At 37.4% G+C, this 22682-nt stretch overlaps 4 protein-coding genes, 2 non-coding genes and 1 pseudogene across 8 annotated transcripts; 4 read left to right on the top strand and 3 right to left on the bottom strand.

Moving 5' to 3' along the window:
* The first annotated feature begins 257 nt into the window (after positions 1-257).
* On the top strand, positions 258-1158 carry F27D4.7 (Vesicle transport protein). The gene is made up of 3 exons (NM_001026251.5): positions 258-349; positions 428-511; positions 606-1158. The coding sequence occupies exons 1-3, from the start codon at positions 260-262 to the stop codon at positions 918-920; spliced, it is 489 nt and encodes a 162-aa protein (NP_001021422.1). The 5' UTR covers positions 258-259; the 3' UTR covers positions 921-1158.
* Positions 1159-1797: 639 nt separating this feature from the next.
* Positions 1798-2830, bottom strand: F27D4.3 (annotated as a pseudogene). Its single transcript has 4 exons — positions 2749-2830; positions 2340-2697; positions 2143-2288; positions 1798-2062 (listed from the first exon to the last, which is right to left on the bottom strand). Coding segments are annotated over exons 1-4 (851 nt in total).
* Positions 2831-5955: 3125 nt separating this feature from the next.
* Positions 5956-6032, top strand: F27D4.t1. Its single transcript has one exon. It is a non-coding gene; the product is annotated as a tRNA-Asn (tRNA).
* Positions 6033-6397: 365 nt separating this feature from the next.
* Positions 6398-20350, top strand: lsy-22 (STI1 domain-containing protein). 2 transcript variants are annotated; one of them, NM_059746.6, is made up of 4 exons: positions 6398-6472; positions 17865-18066; positions 18293-18947; positions 19454-20350. In NM_059746.6, exons 3-4 carry the CDS (start codon positions 18321-18323, stop codon positions 19700-19702), a joined length of 876 nt encoding a protein of 291 aa, NP_492147.2. In that variant the 5' UTR covers positions 6398-6472; positions 17865-18066; positions 18293-18320; the 3' UTR covers positions 19703-20350. The 2 variants fall into 2 exon arrangements, with proteins under 2 accessions (NP_492147.2, NP_001379174.1); NM_001392596.1 differs by lacking the exon at positions 6398-6472 and having other exon boundaries at positions 19448-20348.
* Positions 8873-8958, bottom strand: F27D4.10. Its single transcript, NR_101585.1, has one exon. It is a non-coding gene; the product is annotated as an Unclassified non-coding RNA F27D4.10 (non-coding RNA).
* F27D4.12 (Photosystem II protein I) lies at positions 17890-17952 on the top strand (the record flags this gene model as incomplete). Its single annotated transcript, NM_001361769.1, has 1 exon — positions 17890-17952. One exon carries the CDS (start codon positions 17890-17892, stop codon positions 17950-17952), a length of 63 nt encoding a protein of 20 aa, NP_001348673.2.
* On the bottom strand, positions 20325-22485 carry etfa-1 (putative electron transfer flavoprotein subunit alpha, mitochondrial). Its single transcript, NM_059745.9, has 7 exons — positions 22433-22485; positions 22203-22295; positions 21874-22003; positions 21538-21828; positions 20735-20991; positions 20575-20685; positions 20325-20528 (listed from the first exon to the last, which is right to left on the bottom strand). The coding sequence occupies exons 1-7, from the start codon at positions 22478-22480 to the stop codon at positions 20460-20462; spliced, it is 999 nt and encodes a 332-aa protein (NP_492146.1). The 5' UTR covers positions 22481-22485; the 3' UTR covers positions 20325-20459.
* Between the last annotated feature and the right edge of the window lie 197 nt (positions 22486-22682).

Below are 22682 nucleotides of genomic sequence, written 5' to 3'. Positions count from 1 at the left end.
GCAGAAAATATAATTTCACAATATTTCACAAAAAAAATCGATAATAACTTCAAAAAGGAGCTTAAAACAGGTTAAAAACGTGTTCAGTGATCGCTGAAAAAACATTGCATCGAGAAATGCGTCAATGAAACGGGAACTGCGCCAGTGATGTCTCGTTCGCGCATATTGTGATTTTATTCTCTTAACTTTTATTTTATCGGTTTTATTTGTATTTTGATTATTTATCAACGTTTTAATCGAATTTTTACATTTTTCAGTAATGTTTGGCAGTGTTCACCGGAACAGTGATCCGGAAAACCCAAACAATCTCAATGGGCCCTCTATTTCTCAGGAATCACCTTCGCAGCCTGTAAGTCGTTTTTATCACATTGAATTCTTATCAAAAACCAAATAAAAAACAAAGATAGATTTATGAAAAATGTTTCAGACAGTGACAACAGGAATGTCGTGGGAGCTTCGAGTTCAATCGTTCGTCGGGCTCTTTATTTTGTCAATAATCGCCAGTTTCTGTGTAAGTTATGTTTTTTGAAATGAACATGAAATTTGTAATCATAAAAATTAAGCTTGATAGTCCGTCTGTAAATATAATTCATTTATGCTTTCAGGGAAGCTACCTCCTTCTCCTCACAAAAATCACCGGTTTCTGTATAATGACTTCAATCAGTGCAATTCTTTCCCTTTCGAGCACGTGCTGCTTAATGGGACCAATCGGACAAATCAAGAAAATGTTCGATAAAAGTCGTTGGATTGCCTCATCTATGTATATTTTGTTCATTTTTCTAACATTACTTTCCGGTCTCGTCCTGAAAAATTCTCTTCTCGCAATAATTTGTACTGCTGGACAGTACATTGCAATGGCTTGGTACTCACTTTCATACATTCCTTATGCAAGAGAAGCTGTCTCAAAGATCTTCTTCTAAATATTTCATGTTGAATACTTATTGAAATTATTTTACCCTCGACTGTCCCATTTCCCTTTCTATTATTAATTTTGAGATTTGCCATCATCCGGTTGTGAGAGCTTTTACCTAATCTATTGTGATTGTCTGTACTTAAATTTTAATTCACCATGATTTCACAGCTTCTGTCGCCATGATATCAGCATCAATTGCTTCATAATTCTTATTGTATAATATTGAATAAAGCTATCAATTACCATTAAAAAATCCTTGCCAATTTTAATGGTGAGTTTCATTTATTTTGAAATTTTAATGGCTCCAACATTAGGACTCGAATTTCTTTAAGGCAATTTTTTGTAAATATCAGTTAATCTATGAAAAGTATTTAGAGAGACGCGTTTCTTAATTAGAGTACTGTTTAAAGGCGCACGTGCCGGCGGGCAACCTTTCTGAAAAATTTTCAATCGCTGTGAGACCCGCCCTCGGTTTTTAATTAAGCCACTGCAATAAATGTAAGCTACTGAGAGTATTTCATCCAATAAAAAGCAAAATACATTACCTCTACACATTTTTGTCGCCTCTTATGTCCTCCTGATAGTACACTTATTTCTCTTGGATGGACTCCCTTAGGCTAGCCATTTTATCAGTTCCATCAGAAAATGGCCGCTTCCGTGGCACAGGTAAAGCGCGTCAGGTTAGTGGCAACCTGCCAGCAGGTCGCTGGCTGCTGAATGGAGAACAACTGGCAGGTGAAATCGCGGCCCGCTGTCAAGTTGACACTAAGCCGCCGCGGGCCGGTAACAGGTCAACGTCAGGTTTGTGTCAGGTTCTTGTAGATTCTGTATTAGGTCCATATATACCGGGAATACTGCTTTTTGTTTATTAAAATGTTTGTTTATTAAAAAAATTGCCAAAAATTGTGTTTATTCAACATGAAAAATGAAAAAATAAATCTGAAAAAAGGGAAAAAAACATTAATATTATTTAATATTTCGGCTTAGTGTGAGCCTCGTCTCGATTCCCGATTCCTTGGATCCATCATTAGCAGCCACTTGGTCGAATTGTTGATTCGGTGATTCTAAGCAGCATCAGATGGGCGGTAACGTAGAAAATGATCATCTATCAGCGACAGCTCGAGGAGTTTGACAGCATTCCGCATCTTTCTATAAAAAATTAACGTTAAAGTTGAGAGAAATCGCTAGTTTTTTCCAAACGCTAAAAAAATTATGATTTTAAAACTCACTTTGTAAGGTTAATTCTCTTTGCAAATCATGATCCGAGCCAAGATAGTGTGGGCTTAGCGACAACAAATTCGAACTTTCCAATCAAGAATCGCTCCATCAAAATAATGTCGGGTACTCGACTGGTGGGAAGATTTCGTCGTATTTTCTAAAATTTTTAAAATTTACATTACATTGAAATATTTTATTATGAACATACACTATGATCATCATCGACGTCATTCCAACCAGTTGAAATCGCATTTTATCAATATTGAACATTGGGAGAGCAAGGTCCACGAGGATCACCGCGATATGAAATGTTTCCTTTTGGAAATTGTACTCTTTCACGGCATCGCTGAACCAATCGATGAGAATTGTTCGCATCTCTTATTAACTTGTGTTTGCCTGTCAAAGTATTCGCGTGAGGCTCGATTCTTCTACTTTCTTTTGAATCTACTTCACAGCTTCTTCATTTTTTAGTTCCTTTTTACGTTGATTTTCATCAAAATGGAAGGATGAGGTGGTTTAGCGGACGCTTGTGGTCAATGTCGAAGAGGCGACGACTCTGCACGACTCTGAAAACATAAATTGTTATAAATAACTTCATTTTTGAGTTCAACTTTAACCTTTTCTTCCATCTTTAGTTCTTCGCGAAGCAATGTTGTCGCCACCGCCGGTAATTCTCTCATCCAGCCATTTCCGTGCCATCCCAATCGTTCGCGTCAATGTCGAAAATGCTGAAACACCAATAAATATACGGAAAATAATTATTTTTGCCGAAAAATCAAAGAATTGATGAAGAAAACAAAGAAAAATCGAAGAAAAGGAAGAAAAAATCGTGAAAAAATAATTTCGAAAATGAGGAGGATTTACGCTAAAGAGGGCGCGCTACCGTTATTTCGGAGTGTCGTTGCCATCTGAGTTTAGAGCTTCTTTTGAAATGCTTTCTCGCTCTTATATTGAAGTCGTAGAAAAGAAAAAATCACTTTGAGTCGTAAATGTGATTTGTGATTGAAACCAACAAATAATTGAAAAAAAATTGAGTTCAGTAAAATGTAATTAAAAATATTTTCCACTATTTTAAAATTTTGATAAGGGTCCCCCCTTATGAAACATTTTTGGGAAAAAATTGTTCTTCCAAAAAAATTTAATACTGCTGGATTGTGTAGGAAATGTAAATTTTAGTATTTTCCACAGTTTTCATGGATCAATCATACTCCTGGGCAAAAAAATACAACAGTCGATTTGGCTTGTTCATAGAAAGTCAGTACTTCCAAAACGTTCTAGCTCCGCAGGCAGCTGAAATATGAAAAACTTGTCAACTAAAAAGTTGTTAGGAATAACGGGATTGACAAATTACTTATTGTAACTTTTTGCCTTCTCGGATGGCTGAGCAGGTAGGAGCACCTAATTATGAGTCAAATATTACTATTTTTGACTTATGATATCTCCGTACTCTGCACAGAAAGCAAGAAACTATGAAACATGAAACATGTTCTATAACAACCTGATCAAGTTTGTAGTTGACAGTTTTTTGATATCTTGCTTGCCCGATGTGGGACATGACTTCGAAAAACTGGCATAGTAGGTAGATCAGTTAGAGGAATAGAGGTTTTTACAGTTTCTTAGTTTTCGAAAGCACCACATTTGGCAAGAAAGTACATAGATGCAGTTAGGGAAACATATTTTTACAATATCTGATAAATATTTGACTAATTTTGAAAAAAAAAATTTTGAATTTTTTTTTGAAAAAAATCCAAACGGTCCCCCTTATGAAAATTTTCTAAAATTTTTTCGAAAATTTTTTGTTTTGAAAACTTTTCTTAATTTGTTCATATGTTATAGAAAAATGTAAATTTGATTGTTTTTTTTTTAGTTTCGATGTTCAGAGCACGATTTCAGACGAAAACCTGGGGTTCAGTAGAACCCCTAAGTTCAAAAAAGGCATTTACTATTATGGCAATGTGATCAACTACATAGTTGTTTATCTTAATCTAAAGAACAACTTTGTAGTTGATGATATTTCATCAAAAAATTTGATGGCCGAGATACAAACAGAAAAAGAAGAAGAAAATACAAGCATGAAGTTGCTGCATTTCACACAACCTTATCTCGACCATGAAATTTTTTGATGAAATACATCAATTACAAAATTGTACTTTAGATTAAAATAAACAACTTTGTAGTTGATCACTTTGCCATAAAATTTTTTTCACGGAGATATACGCATTCAAAGTAAATGCCTTTTTTGAACTTAGGAGTTCTACAATACCTCAGGTTTTTGTTTGAACTCGTGTTCAGAACATCGAAGCTGAAAAAAACAATTAATTTTACATTTTTCTATAACATCTGATCAAATTATGAAAAGTTTTCAAAAAAAAATTTCGAAAAATTTTTTTAGAAAATTTTCATAAGGGGGGACCCTTTGGATTTGGAAGTACTGACTTTCTATGAACACAGTGGTATAATTGACAGCGGTATTTTTTTGGTCAGGAGTGTGATTGAGCCATGAAAACTTTGGAAAATGATAAAATAAACATTTCCTACCCAAGCAAAATATTTTTTAACATTCAGTTTTATCCATTCATTATTGGTGTGTCAGTCAAAACTTTGCCTGACAGTAACCTGTCAGTTGGCATTTGCCGGCTCTTAGCCTGCTCCTAACCTGACACTCGCCTGACGCGGTTCATTATTCGGTGCGGTAACCCCAAAACTGTATTTCTGGAAATATTTATTTTCAGACATTTTTACTTTTCGAAAATTTCCCTAAAACGTAACTGATCGTACTGAAAAATGTTTTTGAGCCAAGAAAACTTTGCCTGACAGTAACCTGCCAGTTACCATTTGCCGGTTCTTAGCCTGCTCTTAACCTGACACTCGCCTGACGCGGTTCATGATCCGGTGCGGTAACCCCCAATCTGTATTTCTGGAAATTATATTTTCAGAAATTTACACGAAAGAACATATAACTCATTTTTATGAACTTTCACTCAGTTTCTGAAACTTTTATTTTCACTCAACTGACCCATCACCTGACACTTACTCGCCGTTAACCTGACGCGCTTTTCTCAAAATTCGAGCGAAAATCACTAAGCTGACACTAACCTGCTCTTAGCCTGACAGCGACTTTTAGCCTGATACTAAGCTGACACTAACCTGCTGGCGGCTTTTAACCTGCCATTAAGCTGCCACTAACCTGCCGCGGTTCATGATCCGGTGTGGTAACCCCGAAACTGTATTTTTGGAAATTTTTTTTCCAGAAATTTACACGAATGAACATAAAACAAATTTTTATGAACTTTCACTCAGTTTCTGAAACTTTTATTTTCACTCAACTGACCCATCACCTGACACTTACTCGCCGTTCACCTGACGCGCTTTTCTCAAAATTTGAGCGAAAATCACTAAGCTGACACTAACCTGCTCTTAGCCTGACAGCGACTTTTAGCCTGATACTAAGCTGACACTAACCTGCTGGCGGCTTTTAACCTGCCATTAAGCTGCCACTAACCTGCCGCGGTTCATGATCCGGTGTGGTAACCCCGAAACTGTATTTTTGGAAATTTTTTTTCCAGAAATTTACACGAATGAACATAAAACAAATTTTTATGAACTTTCACTCAGTTTCTGAAACTTTTATTTTCACTCAACTGACCCATCACCTGACACTTACTCGCCGTTCACCTGACGCGCTTTTCTCAAAATTTGAGCGAAAATCACTAAGCTGACACTAACCTGCTCTTAGCCTGACAGCGACTTTTAGCCTGATACTAAGCTGACACTAACCTGCTGGCGGCTTTTAACCTGCCATTAAGCTGCCACTAACCTGTGGCGCTTTACCTGTGGGCGCAATAGGCAGCGCGTTCGGCTGTTAACCGAAAGGTTGGTGGTTCGAGCCCACCCGAGAGCGAAATTTTTTTAATTTTTAATATATATTTTTGCAGCTTTTTAAGTCTACGAAGCTTCTGCAATCATAATATTTAAGACTACGATAAGTACTTATGTTATTAGTTTTTAGTATGAGAAGGTGTCAGTTTGATTTATGAAATGACTTCTGCAGAAGAGAAGCCGGAAAAACAACAACAAAAAATTGGGTGGTGTATGTTGGCAGGTAATTGAGAAGCGGTCTATGTTGAATGCCAGTCCGTTCTTACTTGAAGTAGTTTTTGTATATCTGCGTCTCGTCGTCTCCCACAATATTTTCGTGTGTCTCGTTTTGATTTATGAATCGACATGAAAAGGCACCCACATTCGGATTGAGAACAACCTTGGTTCAGTTCCCAGTGAGTGTCAACATTCCCTCAATTCTTCAACTTTTACCTCTGTCTCGTACTGTCTCGTTCGAATTTGGTGAGTTGATTTTTTAAATTTGGCTTTTGTACAATGATTATGGAGAATAGACAGTAAAAGTGAATTATCTTCTATGGGGAAAAAGGTTAAAAGGGCAAGTGAAAATGGTAAATTAAACGTGTCTAAAATAATTTTGAATTTTTTTTAAATTTACAGTCAAAAAAATGGTTTTCACTTATCATAAGTTTAGAACTCGACCAAAAAAATGTTTCCAACGATTTTTTTGTTCTGAAAATGTTTCAATTAATTTTGACAGTTAAAAGGTTTAAATATAAAAGAATCCTCTATTCTAAGTCTCTCGAAAGCTCAGACTTTTCAACATTTTGACAATTTGCCAAGACTTTGGCAGAAAAAAAAAGAAAAAAAGAAATATTTTTGGAATTTTGATATCCGGTCATGTTGAATTATTATAAATGTATTTATACGAAATCCTGACGATACTCTACCCTCAAAAACAAATAAAAAATGAGATAATTAATTATAATTGTGGTTTAATTTCTTCTATGTATTCAAAATAATTTCAAAAAGTCCCTCCTGACACCTTCTCAACCCATTTCTCAATAGAAGACTATCCGACTCATTGTCCAAGTTCCACTTTTTAGTTTCAAATCGTTTTCTGTGTGTCTGTCCATAACTTTATATGCCCTTTTTTTCGGCTAAAGCCCTTTTTTACTACCTTCCAATCCAATTCCATCCGCACATGTTTTTGTGAAACGAGCGTGAATGCGTTGCCCCATAAACCGAATCGCATTTTTAATTGTATACTTCGATATTATATTACGTCTATTCGTTTGTATCTGTGAATATTTGGTAATCACCTAATATTAGTGATCTATCACATATGGGGTTTACTTTAATTGTTCCAAATATCATTTATATCAGTAAGAATTTTTACAAACGTATATTCTATTTTAGGTCAGAAAAGTAATTAGAAGACCGTAGATATTTAGCCAATGTTCCAAATTTAATATTTCATAGGAGCCTAGGAATTATGTCAGACGAAGACAGTTTATTCCACTAAAAATATTCAAAATAAACTCCGCCTATTTATTGGCATTGACTTTTGTACCTCTTGGTTTCTCGGACTTTTCATTGACAAATTTTTGGTATCAAGAATGTTTTTGAGATCACCTTTGGACTCCCAATTGAAACTAATGACATTTGAATTTAAAAAACGTAACTTTGTCAAATTACCAAACTCAAATATTTTGGCTTCAATTTTTTCACCTTTATGTAAAGCCCAGTTAATTATGTTTATACAAAAACAAGCTAGTTTTCCATATTCGAAACTTTAATATTTCTTTTGCCCCTACTAAGAAGCGTATATTTGTTGGAAGGATATATGTCTTCGGGTCCCTCGATGATTAGTCGGTCAATGGTTGTGTCGGGGGCACATCGATATATCACTCAGGCCGAAGTGCTCTGTGAATTGCTCCAAAATGCGCGGGCAAAACGGGTGTGGAAGATCACAAAAACATTTGGTTTATGTCTTCTGTGTGTCGGCTTCACATCACGAAGATGTGAACGAATAAAAGAAAGAATTAAATTCAAGAATCATATTTCATCTTTGACTTGCTCCTCATAATATCTTACACATTTAGTTCAGATGGTCCCTTTTATTTCTTTTTCTCTCGAATCTTTATTGTCTCATATTTCAACACAATATGAATTGCATTATGTTTTGACAGAATCTCTCACTCTTTCTCTCTTACTTTCAATATATTTGGGTTACCAGATGACTCTTGGGGATAATTGGGTTGACACAAAGATGTGCACATCAATGCTTCTGGGATTTGTGAACATTTGTTACAAAATTGAAAGTTTGAATAAATAATCAACTTATATAATTACAATTAATCAAAGAATCAGAAAAAAAAAACTGGGATCAAATTAATAGCTGACAAAATACGTTTTTCAAGTTTCTTCAAGTACTCGAAATCATATATTTTGATTCAAAAATTGCAAAGAATATCGTAGATTCTCTAGATTTTAGAAATTTAAATCTAGGTCCACATGCACCTCTTCTCAACAATTTTGGGGATTGAATGTTCAAATTGAGAATTTCAATCAGCATTCAGTGACGCTTACTTTTGAACTTATAATTTACTGATTGGCCTGAAGTTCTTATTTTGTATTAAGCTGCCGCACTTTAAAATTTAAAAATAATATAAACTGACAGTACACTGATTTAAAAGTGGGCTCAATCACAAAGTTTTGGTAAATTGCCAAATTTCCAAAAAATTCGAACTTTTTGGAAATGTAGCAGATTTTTTTTTGTTGATATTTGGTCATTTTAGTATCTTATAAGTGGTTTTAAACACAGGTGGCAGACCATTAAGTACATATAAAACAGTTTCACACCTTTTTTTGATAAGCATCTCAATCACAATCACACCTTCCACCAGTCAACAGAGGTCCTTGATTCAAAAGATACACACATTTATAAGATACAATCTCTCTTTTCTCCCTCATATTCCCGTTGTCCTCGTCTGATTTATTGTGTCGTCAGTTAAATAAGAAAGGAGATCGTTTATGACACACAGAGAGAGTCTCTCCAGCTGACCCGAGTACATACTCTGAGATTAGCTCCGTTCATATGTATTCATGCCTCCCATGATGAACACCACCTCAACCCCAGCAGCCAACCCATCCAATTACGAGTGTGTCTCCTTTTCTCCGATTGCCTTCGTTTTTCCGTTGACACCTCCTTCAGATCTGCTTGTGGGAGGAGGGTTGGCATATGTGTATGTTGAATACGCAATGAACTTGGCGGGTATTAATAGTATGGGTGGTTCTTGTTGAAAGATTTGAACATGTGCGCGAAGATGGACGGCACAATGACAATTAGGGAGAAACGGATGGAGGATGAGAAGAGGAGGAGGCAAGCTGTTGGTATGGAAATAAGAGGAAAGGCATTCAAAAGAGACATGTTGATAATTGATATGAATTTATAGATACATACATAGATAGATAGGGAAAAATTCTAATTATGATTTGTAACTTTTGCTGGACTCAGTTCTTGCATAACTTCAAAATTTTGGTTTTTTTATGTGAAATTTTTTCAATCGAGAATGTGGAAAAAAGCTACTGTATTGCTTGATTATTTTAAACGTTTTATTTAAGACAATATACGTTTCATTCAAAAGTGGACAGTGATCCTCTAATCCTCGTAAGAACACTGGAAGGGTACTGTAGTTTGTTCACATATAAAAGTCAGTTTTATAAACATTGATTTGTAACAGGAAAATAATTTTAATGTCTGATCATGGAAAAACCTAGATTTGAGAACACAAATTCAACTTTTCTTTCTGCTCAAATTCTACAAAACTTTGTCCCATAACCTTCCCAAATTCAATCCGGAAGTTGCTCAACAATGGCATCATATTCTCGTAGAAGAAAGGATTAACCCCATTATTGTACTATCACACGCAATCCGAGCAGCCAACTCACTTTATTTGCCTAAAAGTGACAGAAGGACAACAGACATTATTACAGTAATAATACGGTACGTCATACTTAATGACATGGCTGTATGACGGCAGATGAGATTATTTACGACTCCTTTCGGATGTTTTGTTCTTTACGACGTTTTTACTGCGTGTCAATTACCAGATATACATCTTTATATTCCCCCACTTCTCCCATTTTGCACCAATAATCTGTTCACTCCCATCAACAGCAGTTTGAGATATTGTATCTCTTAATTAGTGGGTCCATTAAAAGATTATCTTTTTTGGTTGCATTCAAGACACCTGCAAAGGTTAAGACTATACCGCCCATCCATTTCATCATCATCCGCTTCTAATAATAATAATATGGTGGTGGTGGTCCACTTGAGAACCAAAAGATGGGAGAAGAAGGAAAAGAGGAAATGGGCCGCCGAGTGGTGCTACCAATTTATGGCTCTTCGTTTCTGTTGTCTTGTGTTTCGTGTCCCGCGATAATAGGCTTGCTCGACACTTTCGCATTAACCAGATGAATGTGTTGCTTCTCGTGTTGTTTTCCGGAACCTCCATTTTCTCCCAACGACGTCTCCGAAGGTTCTAGCCAAGATTGGTGTCTTTCTCTCTTCCTAACAAGATAATTTTTGTGCAAATAGACAACGATCTCATTTCGACATTTCCTTTTTCATTCATTCAATTTCAGAATTACACAACACAAAATGACGTGACAGATTGTCTTAATGTAGCCGACATATCCTCTTAAACCATCCAATTACCATACTGCAGGTGGTATCCAGATCATAATCGTATGTGGCGTATTAGTGAGAGGTCTCTTTTTTCTCTCCATATATCTATTGACATTGTTTGCACTAAGACACTCCTATTCGGAACCATCATATGTAAATCTGGGTAAACAGGCAGAACAGAGACACTGGCGGCTTTTTGAGTGGCTGCCACTTCCGCGGTTTGTTCCTTTTTGGATTAGATGCGCTATTGCAAAGTTTGTCAAGTGAGTATCTAAGTAGATTTGGAAGAACTTCTTATATTATTATGATTGTTGACACACTCAGAAGGACACCTATTGCCCACTGACCAAATCGTGTGTTTAGCACCACTGGTACTTACTTCCTTTTCACATTTCGGAAAATTAGCTGCAGCGGAAAACTTCTAAAAAATTGTTGCAGTCGAATTCTAAGTGGAACAGCGTCGGGGTACGGTGATGGTCTTATAGGGATACTGGAGCTTCGATAAAAATTGAGAAATGTCGTGTGAGACCTGCTCATGTACTTCCCCTGTTAGATCATTCCCACACATCTTAATTACTTCTGTGTTCCGTCATCCTATCGCCTGTTCGGAAAGAGACCGCCCGGGTTGCGTATTGAATGAACACACGCATGTGTTGCGCAGCTTGACCTGTGTCAAATTACAACGGTTAGCTCATTTTATGAGGCCCAATAAGTCACTCATTGTTCTCAACGATTAGATAAATCTAGATGGGCGAGGAAGGGGGGAAGGTGAACAAACATATTATTATCCATCCATCTGATTTTCCCCCACAAGATCTATGCCTAACTAAGAAGTTGAAGCTGATAATTATGCCAATTCAAGGTTGAACTGCTCAAGGATCACGGAAAAGTCTAGACTACTTCAAAAGTGACTCTTCAGTAGTTAGGGTTGTCAAATTAGACGTCCTTATCGTCATCTAATTTTTATACCGAAGAGCTCGTGTTTGGTAGATGAGCTTAGATCATGAAAATTGATTCTTTTCAATTTTGAGGCTAATTTTTTCAGTAAAATAGACTCCAAAATAACCTCGGCAATCTAGGTCATTCTAAATTACAGTTCTATCAGTTGAAATTGGCATACTTTCAGTAATAACCACTCATGCAAGTAAATTATAACGGTACTTATGTCCGATCCATTCCGATCGTTTTCAAATCGCCGCTGGTTTCAATGGTTTCAACACAAGAGACGACAAGTGGCTGCAGTCCGAGTGTCGAGTGAAAAAAGCAAAGGTTCGAAATCAAATTGCGGGAAAGAAGAGAAGGGTCTCTCTCTATCCTCTTTCTCAGAGAGAGAGAGAGAGTGTGCTTTCCTCTACCGAGCGGTGTCAATCTTGATACACACACAAGCACTCAACAATCGCACACACAGGAGGCACTCGACCAAACATTGTGGTTGGCAAACTTGACACATGTCCTCTCCTTCTTCTCCTTTCTTCGTGTCCAGTAACTCGACCTCCCCTTCTTCTTCGTCTTCTTTTTTCTCCTTCTACTTCGCCGCCGTCTTCTTCTCCTCCTTGGTCAACCAATATGATGCGCTGCTGCCTGCTGCTGCTTGTTCCCCTCCTTACGCCCAGCGGTGTCCTCGACGTCTTCTTTTTTTCTTCCTCCCCCCATCTATATTACCCCTTCTTTTCCTCAGACCCTTCCTTCCTTTCCCTAACACACCACCACCTCTTGATCGTTCGCTGCGGGGTGTCGGTGTTTCGACACATTATATATTGGATGGCCCTCGCCTTTTAGCCCCCCCCCCCCCCTCTTCATCCCATCCACCTCATCCATCCATCCGACCCAAGCACATCTGGGTGACATACACTCACACAGATTATCCATGTCATGTTCATATAACGGCCCCCTCGGCATGTGTGTGTGTGTCTGACTCCGGACTCCATCATGGTCGTTATTTGAAATTTGAAATGCAAATTACATCTTTCTTCTCCGCATAGTGTGATGGATGCCTATTTCGAGCTTCCAGCATGCCTGTTGCTTCAAGATAAGAATCGGAGTTTTAGAGTAACGTAGCCATCAATTATATACAAAAAACAGCTTCCAGTGGCCACCTCATAATTTTGGTTTTCAGATTCGAGGCTTTGATAGAGTCTTTCTTTACCAACTTTCTTCAGATTTCATAAAAATTAAGCAAGTATCAATTTTAAATTATATTCCATTTACTTCCTTCATTCAATTAGCACTTGTGTTGACATGTGTCTGTATCTCTAGAGACCTACCAGAAGCCAACACTTATCTTGATGCTTCATCCCATTTAGTATCCAATCGACCATGTCCTCTCCTCTTCCGATACTCATATTCATGTGCCTCTAGACCCCATGTTTATGTTTCTATTACTCTTCCCTCATTCTGTGCCTCTTTCTCTCGCTTACTACCACTACCACTTGCGCGCACAGCTTGCGCAGTCCCGTCTTGTGTTCCTTCTTCTCTCCCTTTCCAACCATTATTGTCTTTTTGTCGAGAGTATAGGCGAACGCGCTCTTTACGCACATCCGATTATCTTCTCGCTCCGTCTCTATGTTTTCTTCTTTTTCCTCCCACTTCCCTCACTCACTCCCAACCCCTTAGTCTCTTGTGTCGCCTTTGACCCCCCTTTACCGCCGTCGCATCATTTACCGCGTTTTTTTTCAATGGATTTGAAAATCGTGCATCGTTTTCACAATTGAATATATGGAATGCTCCAGAGCTCTTGAAAACTGTTCTATTTCCAGTACCACTGGAAGTTTTATAAAAAGTAAAAAAAGCAACTAGACGAAAAATGTATTTATAATGTTGAAACCTACCTAATTTAATTTTTTTTTGAAAATTAATTTTTTTTATTGTTGTCATTTTACATTATTGATCAAATATTTTTCGTGAATTCAAAACACTCTGGGTTACGGTATTTCGGTGCATTTTACAAGAACTTTTTGTTTTTTTCCAATTTTCCAATTACATCTGTCTCTCACAGTTTCAGTCACTTATTTAAAAAAAAACGGTTTTCTCATATCGATTACTCTGAAAACATGTTTCCAAGTGAAAACTAACATTACTTTTTGTCATCTAATTCCATTCGTTCATTTCTCCTCCCTCCTACCTTCTGTCAAAAACCGCCGAACCCCCCATCACCAGCAGTGTAATTTTCTCCCCCTTGTTTTCAATAGGTTGACAAGTCGCTGTGCGATGGGGTTAATTTATTTTCCGCTCACATTTTCGAAAAAAAAAACGCGAGGAAGGGTCTCGTGTAATTGAATTATTGAATTAGAAGTCAGATTATACGTTTTTGTTGAGAATAATTAGTTTTCTGGTATTTTTGACACCAAGAATGCTTATTCTATCATTATCAGCGGATGTACCCAGATTATCATGTTCTCTTTTGCGTTCCTTCGTGTCATGATTTACACATTTTCGCTATCCCTTTTTTGTATGATATCAAAGATTTCGCCGTCCGACATGCCATTTTTTGTCATACAGGAAAAGGTCAACTAAGATGAATTCTCTTTTAAATTTCCTTTCTGAAATAACATCAAATATTCTCATTTACATCCTTCCTTCGAATAATTCATTGGTTCTGTTCTCCCATCTTTTCTTACTAACACCCGACGCTATTACGCATACAAGCCATATTTGTACACTTGACAACGACCGAAGTAGTCCCTGACGCACACAATCAGAAGACAAAAAATTGTATATTTGAAATTAGTACCTTGAATACTTATAATCTGCTGCACTTTTAGCATATAAATATCCAAAAAGGTAAATTTTCCCACTGATTACGTAATAGGCAAACTCCCAAGAGGTAGATCATTTGAGTTCTAGAGTCGTTTTTCTCTTTGATTCTTGGATGAAGTTGTAGGGAACTTAGACTAGCTGTAAGCTCAGTTGGATAATTAAAATAACTCTCAGATTATTTTCCTTCAAAGATTTGCAACTTTGCAGCTCAATAAAAAAAAGTAAACCACATATTCCCCACCCCGTCTCATTCCTTTCGTCCGTCCGTTGTCTCGTATTAGTTGTCATCCAATTTCTTTTCGCTTTGTTTTCGAATTCGGCGCCCCTTCGTTTTCCTTCTTTTTGTTCCTAGCGTCTCTCTTTAAGGTCCCATGTCTCTCGTATGTGTGTGCCAGAAGCTGTCGTTGGCGCCCCAACAAATACTCACCTCAACCTTTCTTCTTCTTTTTTTGATTATTCATAGTCCTCTTTTGTCTCTCGGGGTGGTGGTGGACGCAAAAGTTTGTTGAGTTGAACACGGAAAAAAAGAGTTTTTGTTCAGACCGCCCATAGTATTTAGCAGTACCGGAAGAGATTTTTGTCATTTTCTGTCACCTCCGGAGGTGGTCCATACTAATCTAATTTTCGTTTTACCTAACAGCCAGCCAGCAGCTGTCGACACAAAAAGTGTCAATTTATGAGGTCGTTTGGGTTGTCCCATAGAAGTCTAAAATGATGCAGGGAGAGAGAAGCCAATAAGCCCTCCGAAACTCGTCGGCAATGTCAGTCTAAGCACCTGGATTAGATACATGGTTTGTGTAAGATCGCACTTTCTTTTTGAACCTCTCATGCACTAAAAGGTATACGGGAATTTCCTGTCCCTAGTGTGACTTCAAAAAATTTATGTTCTTATCAAAACGTTTGATTGGCCGAAAAAAACAACCTGCAATCTTAATATGTCACCACTGTTTTGATTAATTACTTTCCTAGATGATGGGAAACGAGATAATAAATCATTTAAGAATCTTTTGTGTTCAAATGTCATTCATTCTTTTTCCCCCTTTTTTTCCTCGAGGTCACTCACATGTATTCCGGAACGTTGATGTCTTCTAGTATGTGTGAACGTGATGGCGGTAGTGGTAATCCACTCCTCCAAATGCTCTCTAATTGAGTGTAAATCAGCGGGATATAAATGTCACCCTCTATTGTATATATGCACATCACAAACGTCCTCCAGATGCCCACACATGTTGTGCAAATCGATACAGTACAAGATGTCTGTCTGTGTGCGCGCATCTTTTCCGCATCATTTGCGCAGTTTCTCACACTTTTCCGCCTCATCTCGCTCGCATCTCTATTTCCATCCGACCCGATCGTTTCGCTGTTGTTTTTATGGTGTGTCGTTTGGTGGCCGAACCTTTCCGACAAATGAAGGAGAAGAAGAAGACCTTCTGTTCAATTTCTTCACCATTCCCAATTTTCCACATTTTTTGTGTGTCCGCATAATTGTTTGATAAACGACTCGCCGCGCTGAACGTCCTCCAATGTTTTTTGTCGTCGAAGTCGTTTCCAGGCCACTGGCTGCACTTTTTTCAAAATGATGGCTAACGACACCATTTGACAGTTGAAAAAATTAGACTTCAGAATAATTGTCATAATTAACAAATCCATGTTCTCAGTAATTAATTCTTCATATAAAAAATTATCTAGAAGTCGCAGTAATGCACTTTATAAGGACAACGACAACTCACTTCGGTTCTAGAAACTTCTTCATCAAAACCTATAATTATCATCGTGAGCTTGACCATAGGTAGAAATTATGTTGATAATAACTGATAATCACAAGACTCGATTACGTGATATTTCGCTCCTCCCTTTCCATCCATCACATATATCTTTTGAAGTCTCAGCTTCTTCTGAGCTCGAAGCTTCAAAGGCAATTAGCCGCACCTGTGGTGTCAAAATTGAAGAAACAACCAGGCATTCTCTAGGTCTAGAAGAATATAAATGTGATTGTAATCCATCTTTTCGTTCCTCTTTCTTCCTCTACTTCTCTCAATTCTTCTTCCCGCATTTTTTTGTGTGGAGGCCCCCGAGTCCTCCATCCATCAAAAGCTCACCAGTCATTTCGAGTCGAATAAAATGAGCATTTGGTGGTGGATGCAGAAGAGCCGTCTTCTTTCTCTCCTTGTGGTCGTGCGCACATAAGAAGACAAAAACCCATCGTTTTTAATCGAATACAAAAGACTCATTCTTGCACAACACTACACAAATTTATATTCATCTTCAGTATTAGAAAAGTCTTGTGGTATTGAATAAGCTCGACTTTCTGACTTTTCAATGTTTCCAAATACTTCAGCAAATTAATATCAACGAAATTTTCGCACGATTTGTAACCCCCTGGTTCAGGCGCTTTTAAATTTTTATTCATGTTCGGTATTAAACTTTGAGAGATTTGTGAGCCAGAGAGCCGCCTACCACCAATTTTTATGGCGTTTCTTTTTTCCGGGGTCTAGGCTCTGGGATCCATAACGTGCCAGAGTGCACTCTGTTTTTTAATCAGAAAATAAGTTCCGCCGTTTTCAAACGAATAAAAAAGTGAGAGGAAAAGTTTTGACACCCAATATGTTCTTCATTATCACTACTTATCAGTTGGCATTCTCTTTTACAACACTCCTCTGCGCCGATTAGACTGGCTTATTTATTACCCTTGGAAGATGGGGATGCACAATTTGCAACTTATAGATAGAAAGTTTTTGAATTTTTCACTTGGCTTTTAAAAATAAACAAGTTTGAGCTATTTTTTAATATTTGAAATTCGACTAGTTTTTCATTCAATTTCAATTTCAAAAATCATCACATCTGTATCACCCAGACGCGAAATTTTGAGATTTTTTAATCTAAAAAAACGGTTAACAGTCTCGACTTCAAACACTTTGCTGCGAAATTTTGATCGTAAAATTAAATGTAAAAAATCGATAAAATTCTGCAAAAACACACATTTGAAATTACAGTACTCATTAAAGGCACACACCTTTTCGCATATTACAATAAACTGTCGTGTCGAGACCAGGCAGCATATTTTTGTGCAAACTCCTTTGAAATTATTGTTATTACAGATTTTTTGAAATTAGTAATTTCGGAAGTCTCCAAATTCTTAAAATGTCCTTTCCTTCCTTCGTCTCCTTCTCACTTTCCCGGCGGTAATTGGTTTTGGCGTAGAACATGGCGCCGGCGCAAACACATTGACGCAAAAGTTCACAATTTAAAAGACCGTGTAAACAAGACCTCCTCCCCCTGTCCGCTCGTCTTCTCAAAGAACTTTTTTATCTTTTCCGTTGTTTTATCGCTTTTCTCATAATAAAAATAAAAATCGTCGTTGAAGAAATAAAATGGGCCCCGCCGTTGGTGTGTGTGTGCCATCACAACCATCAATTCAAACTTTGTTTTATTTCTACTTTTTTGCAGCTCATTGCTCCGTGACGGATTCAAATTGTTGTTTTTCTTCGCGACAAACAAGAAAGACTCTGGAATTGTATCGTTTTCGAATTTTTAAAATTTGGAATTTTTGATCGCCTGTCGATCAACCCCCGTCTACAATCACGTCGGACCAACGAAGATTCGCGAATCCGAACTTCTCGCATCCTAGCTCGAGTAGTTCAAGGGAAAAGTAGGTTTTTATTATATTTTAAAAGTAAAAGATTTGTTGACAAATAGTTGAAAATGGTATTCTAAAAGTTGAGAAAATTAAAAATATGAAAGGTTCACTAGAGGCATATTTTTCATTTTGAAAGTATCAAAATAAATTCAAAAACAGCGTTTAATTTCTTTTAGAAAACTAGAAATTCGAAAACTAGAAATTGGTGAATATGAACAGTATTTAATTTATATTTTAGTAGGAAACGAAGTGGATCAGCCAGCGGAATGTCACTAGCAGATCATATTGATGCAATCAAAAAAGAAATGACAAGTCTATCGAGCCAATTCAACTCGAATAAATCAGAACTTGAACGATCAAAACAGGATTTATCATCAATGCAACTACAAATGCAACAACAAATGAACGATTCAGTACAGCAGGACCTCCAGAAAGCTCATGATACATCGAAGAAATTAGATAATCTTGCAAGGACGTTTCTTGCATTAATTACTGATCCATCGCAACAATCACAATTATTAGCGGAATTTGAATCAATTTCCAAGAACGGAACACCTCAAATGCCAGTGATGACACCTCCAATGATGAATGCAGTTGCTGCAATGCAACCACATATGATGATGAGGAATCCAATGCTGAATGCAATGGGTGGAGCATCACCACGTGTTTCTGGAAAAGGTGGAGCTCCACAAAACGGTGGAATGAATGGGATGTCGATGATGCAGCACATGCAAATGCAAGCATTCCAGGCACAAATGATGCAAGCTCAAATGTTTCAGCAGATGCCGATGATGATGCCAGGGATGGTTCCTGGAATGCCACCGGGAATGGCTGGATTGCCTGGAATGATGCCACCGAATAATATGGCAGCTGCAATGCAACATTTTAATGCGGTAAGTGTTAACTATTATTCAAAATGTTGAGATTAAATTATGTTTATCGTAATTTTCTCTTAGGGGCACGGATTTATCCAGATGGGGTCGGCGGGGAAAAATCTATGATAGTTTTTTTTTTGAATTTTTACGGCATCTTCCTTGCCTTTTTAGCGAATTTTTCTGCTAAAAAACGTCTATGTTTGAAGTATAAATTTCAACAAAAAAAACTACCATAAACGTTTTGCGCACCGATCCCATCATAAAATATCCGTGAGCCTTTAATTTGAAATCTAGTGAAATTACGACAGTAAAAGTGAAATTCAAGAAAATTAATGTAGAAATACAAAGGATGTTTTAAATGTACTTTTTAGAGCAGTTTGATATTACTAGAAAACTTACTATTACTAGAAAAGATAGAAGAAATTAATATTTTTTAGCTCCTTCAGAAGATATTCCAAAAACCTCGATATCTCAATTTTCTATCCATTTCTGTACAACATATTTTCATAATCTTCCAGTTTCAGCAAATGGCCGCCGCTGCATCGGTAGCAGTTTCTACACCATCAAGGAATCCATCAACATCTGGAGCCGCTTCTCGAACACGAACTCCATTAACCACATCAGCCACGAATTCACCTCGACCCACCACAGAACCAACGATTAAAGAAGAAGAACCACAGACAATGGAACATGATGTAGCTGCTGCTGTGGCCGCAACTACTGCTACTGCAACAATCAAACAAGAAGAAAATTCGACAGTGGCGGTTGCTTGATCCTGTACCGACATATTTTAGTATTATCGATTGTGATATCTATCGATATATAGTGTAATCTCTCATCCTCTCAAAATCCTCCTTTTTCGGTGGCGGCTGACCTCTGGATCCATTTTTTCTTTTTTGAAAAATATTGTTTTTATGTTTGGCCTTTTCGCATTCTAATACAGGTCCAACTTTCCGTTTTAAATATTCGTTGTTTCTTTTTTTTTCAATCGCCGTCCATTTTAAAATGAAATTCTCATAATGTTCTCTGCTGCGTCGGACTTTTTTGTCGATCTCTTTGTTATTCCAGCCCATCAGTTTCATCATTTTTATTCTTCAAAAATTTGAGAAATCTTTCAGTTTCTTGTTCCCCCCAATCCTCCCCATTCGCTTTTTTTTGCATCCCGCAGCGGGTATCTCGTTTTGATTAATAGAAGAGTAATTTCCCAATCACAAAACCATCACCAGGAATGTTTCAAATTTTCCAGTATTTATCTATCAATTCGTCACCTCACTTGTCTCGCATTTTCTCGTTGTTTCCGTGCTTCTTGTGAATATGATATTTGATACAAAATTCTCATTTCGGTTTTCTCCAGTGTTGCTCTTCTCAATTGTTCTTTATGAATCGCGTGATAACGCTCATAAAACAGATTTGGCTGTTTATTCACATTGAAAGCATAAAAACGAAAATCACAATATCCCGATAAACCGAGTTACTAAATAGAATACAATAATTTAGAAGACACATCTACATTAGGCTATTTGAAGGTATTCATGGAAGAGCAGCAGTCAGTTCTGGGACGGCCTTGAACAAATCGGCTTTCAATCCAATATCAGCGACCTGAATTATTTAGAATTAACAATTTTGTGTTAAATTCAATTTTTACCTGGAAAATTGGTGCATCAGGATCCTTGTTGATGGCGACAATCACCTTTGAGTCCTTCATTCCAGCCAAATGTTGAATGGCTCCAGAAATTCCGATTGCAATGTAGAGTTCCTATAAATTAATTCATTTTTCTTTGCTTCTCACTTAATGGATTTCTTACCGGCGCTACAATCTTTCCAGTCTGACCGACTTGCATGTCATTTGGTACGTATCCAGCATCAACAGCGGCACGGGATGCTCCGACTCCGGCTCCGAGCTTATCAGCAAGATCATAGATGAGCTTGAAATTGTCTCCACTCTTCAATCCACGTCCTCCAGAAACGACGACTTTGGCAGTTGCAAGATCAGGACGTTCAGACTTGCTCAATTCTTGGCCAAGGAATTCGCTGAGGTCGGTTTTGATATCAGCGGATGGGGCTGAATAAAGACTTTTGACAAAGATCAGGATTAAATGTGGACTATCAATTGTGGGATAACTGTCTCGAATTGTCCTACTCAGTCATAAAAAATAAAAATAAACAAGAAAAGTAGGCTCGGCCAGTTTCTGGGGGTTCGTTTTTCAGGCAAATTTTTACGTACTTTCTTTCATATATTACCCAGATGCGATATTTTGCGATTTTATCTCTAATACGGCACCCGGTCTCTAAGCGGCAGATTTTCTTAAATGAAAATGTGTTTGCGTCTTTGAGGGCTACTGTAGTTGGTTGTTGCAAGCTTTTCTTCGACTTTTTTTTTGAAGTTTTCGTCCGTTTTTAACATTTTAAAATTTCAAACTTTGAAGAAACAGAAGAAAAACTCGGAAAATCTCAGAAAATCCGCTAACAAGTAAAAACTACAGTACCCCTTAAAAGCCATACACTTATTCGAGTTCGAGTAAAACTGCCGCTTCGAGAGCAGGTACCTTATTCTTGGAGCAAAATCCTTCGCATCTTCGCATCTGGATAAAACGATTTTCTATGTTACCATTTTCAACAGCGCCGCTTCCTCCTTCCTTTGCTGGTTCGAACGATGTTCCACGGAAGGTGAGAAGCTTGATCGGTGCGGTGCTCTTCACTTTTTTAACTGCATTACCAGCATACAAAGTGCGAGTGAAACTGTCAGCCGAATGAACTTCAGTGACGTCAGAGATTGAAGATACGTCAAGCTTAGCGGCGACTCTTGGAATAACTCCACGTCCGAATGCTGAAGATCCAGCGGTGATGGCGGTGAAATTGAATTGTTTTTGAGAAGCAAGAATAACTGGAGCCACTCGTTCTGAAAATACGAGCATAATAGAAAAATTAATTCGGTTTATATTACCTGGAAGATTATTCTTCAGCTTCTCATCTTGAGCCACAAGAACTCTTTTCACTCCATTCACTTTTGCAACTTGTTCAGCAACCTTTGTTGCGTTGGCTCCAGTGACGAGGACAGATACTTCATTTCCGAGCTGAAATAAAATTAGTTAAAATAGTTGGAAGCGCGCTACAAAATAGGGTCTGTACTCTTGTAAATAACTAACAAGATTCGAAACATGACTACAACTAATACTTGGAGGGAACAATGATCATAGATCACATTTTGCATTGCGATTCGCTTGAAAATTATACAATTTATAAATATATTTTTTTAATTCCGTCTGTACTCACTTTAGAAGCAGCAGTGATAGCATTGAGAGTGATTGGAGCAAGCTTTGTCTCATCGTGCTCGGCGACAACAAGAGTGCTGTTCAGACGGGAGGCCTGTAATTTAATATTTTTTATAATTCTATTCTTCAATTTATGGAATTAATTTATGAGTCATTTACTGAATATTCAATTCGAAAACCTTGGAAATCGAAAAATCATATACCCACAGCTGATTCTCACAAAAAACTTACATTGCTGATCAAGCCAGCACGGCTAAGGACAGTTCTTGCAGAGAGCATTTCGGCTGAAAATATCATAAATAAAAAAAAACGTTTAAAAGAAAAAAAAAACATTAAAAGAACAACAAATTTACGTGGAACGATTGAAAAAAACGGGCACTACACCAAGAAAATAAAGAAAATGATAAGAAGGATGGGTGAGAGATAGATACAGAGAGACCGAGATAGAAAAGAAAAACAAGAAAATGATGGGTCAAAGTAC

The sequence above is a fragment of the Caenorhabditis elegans genome, chromosome I, assembly GCF_000002985.6.
Source record: "Caenorhabditis elegans chromosome I".
Taxonomy (NCBI): domain Eukaryota; kingdom Metazoa; phylum Nematoda; class Chromadorea; order Rhabditida; family Rhabditidae; genus Caenorhabditis; species Caenorhabditis elegans.
Note: the sequence above shows the minus strand (reverse complement) of the source record. Positions and strands in the feature narration are given on the sequence as shown.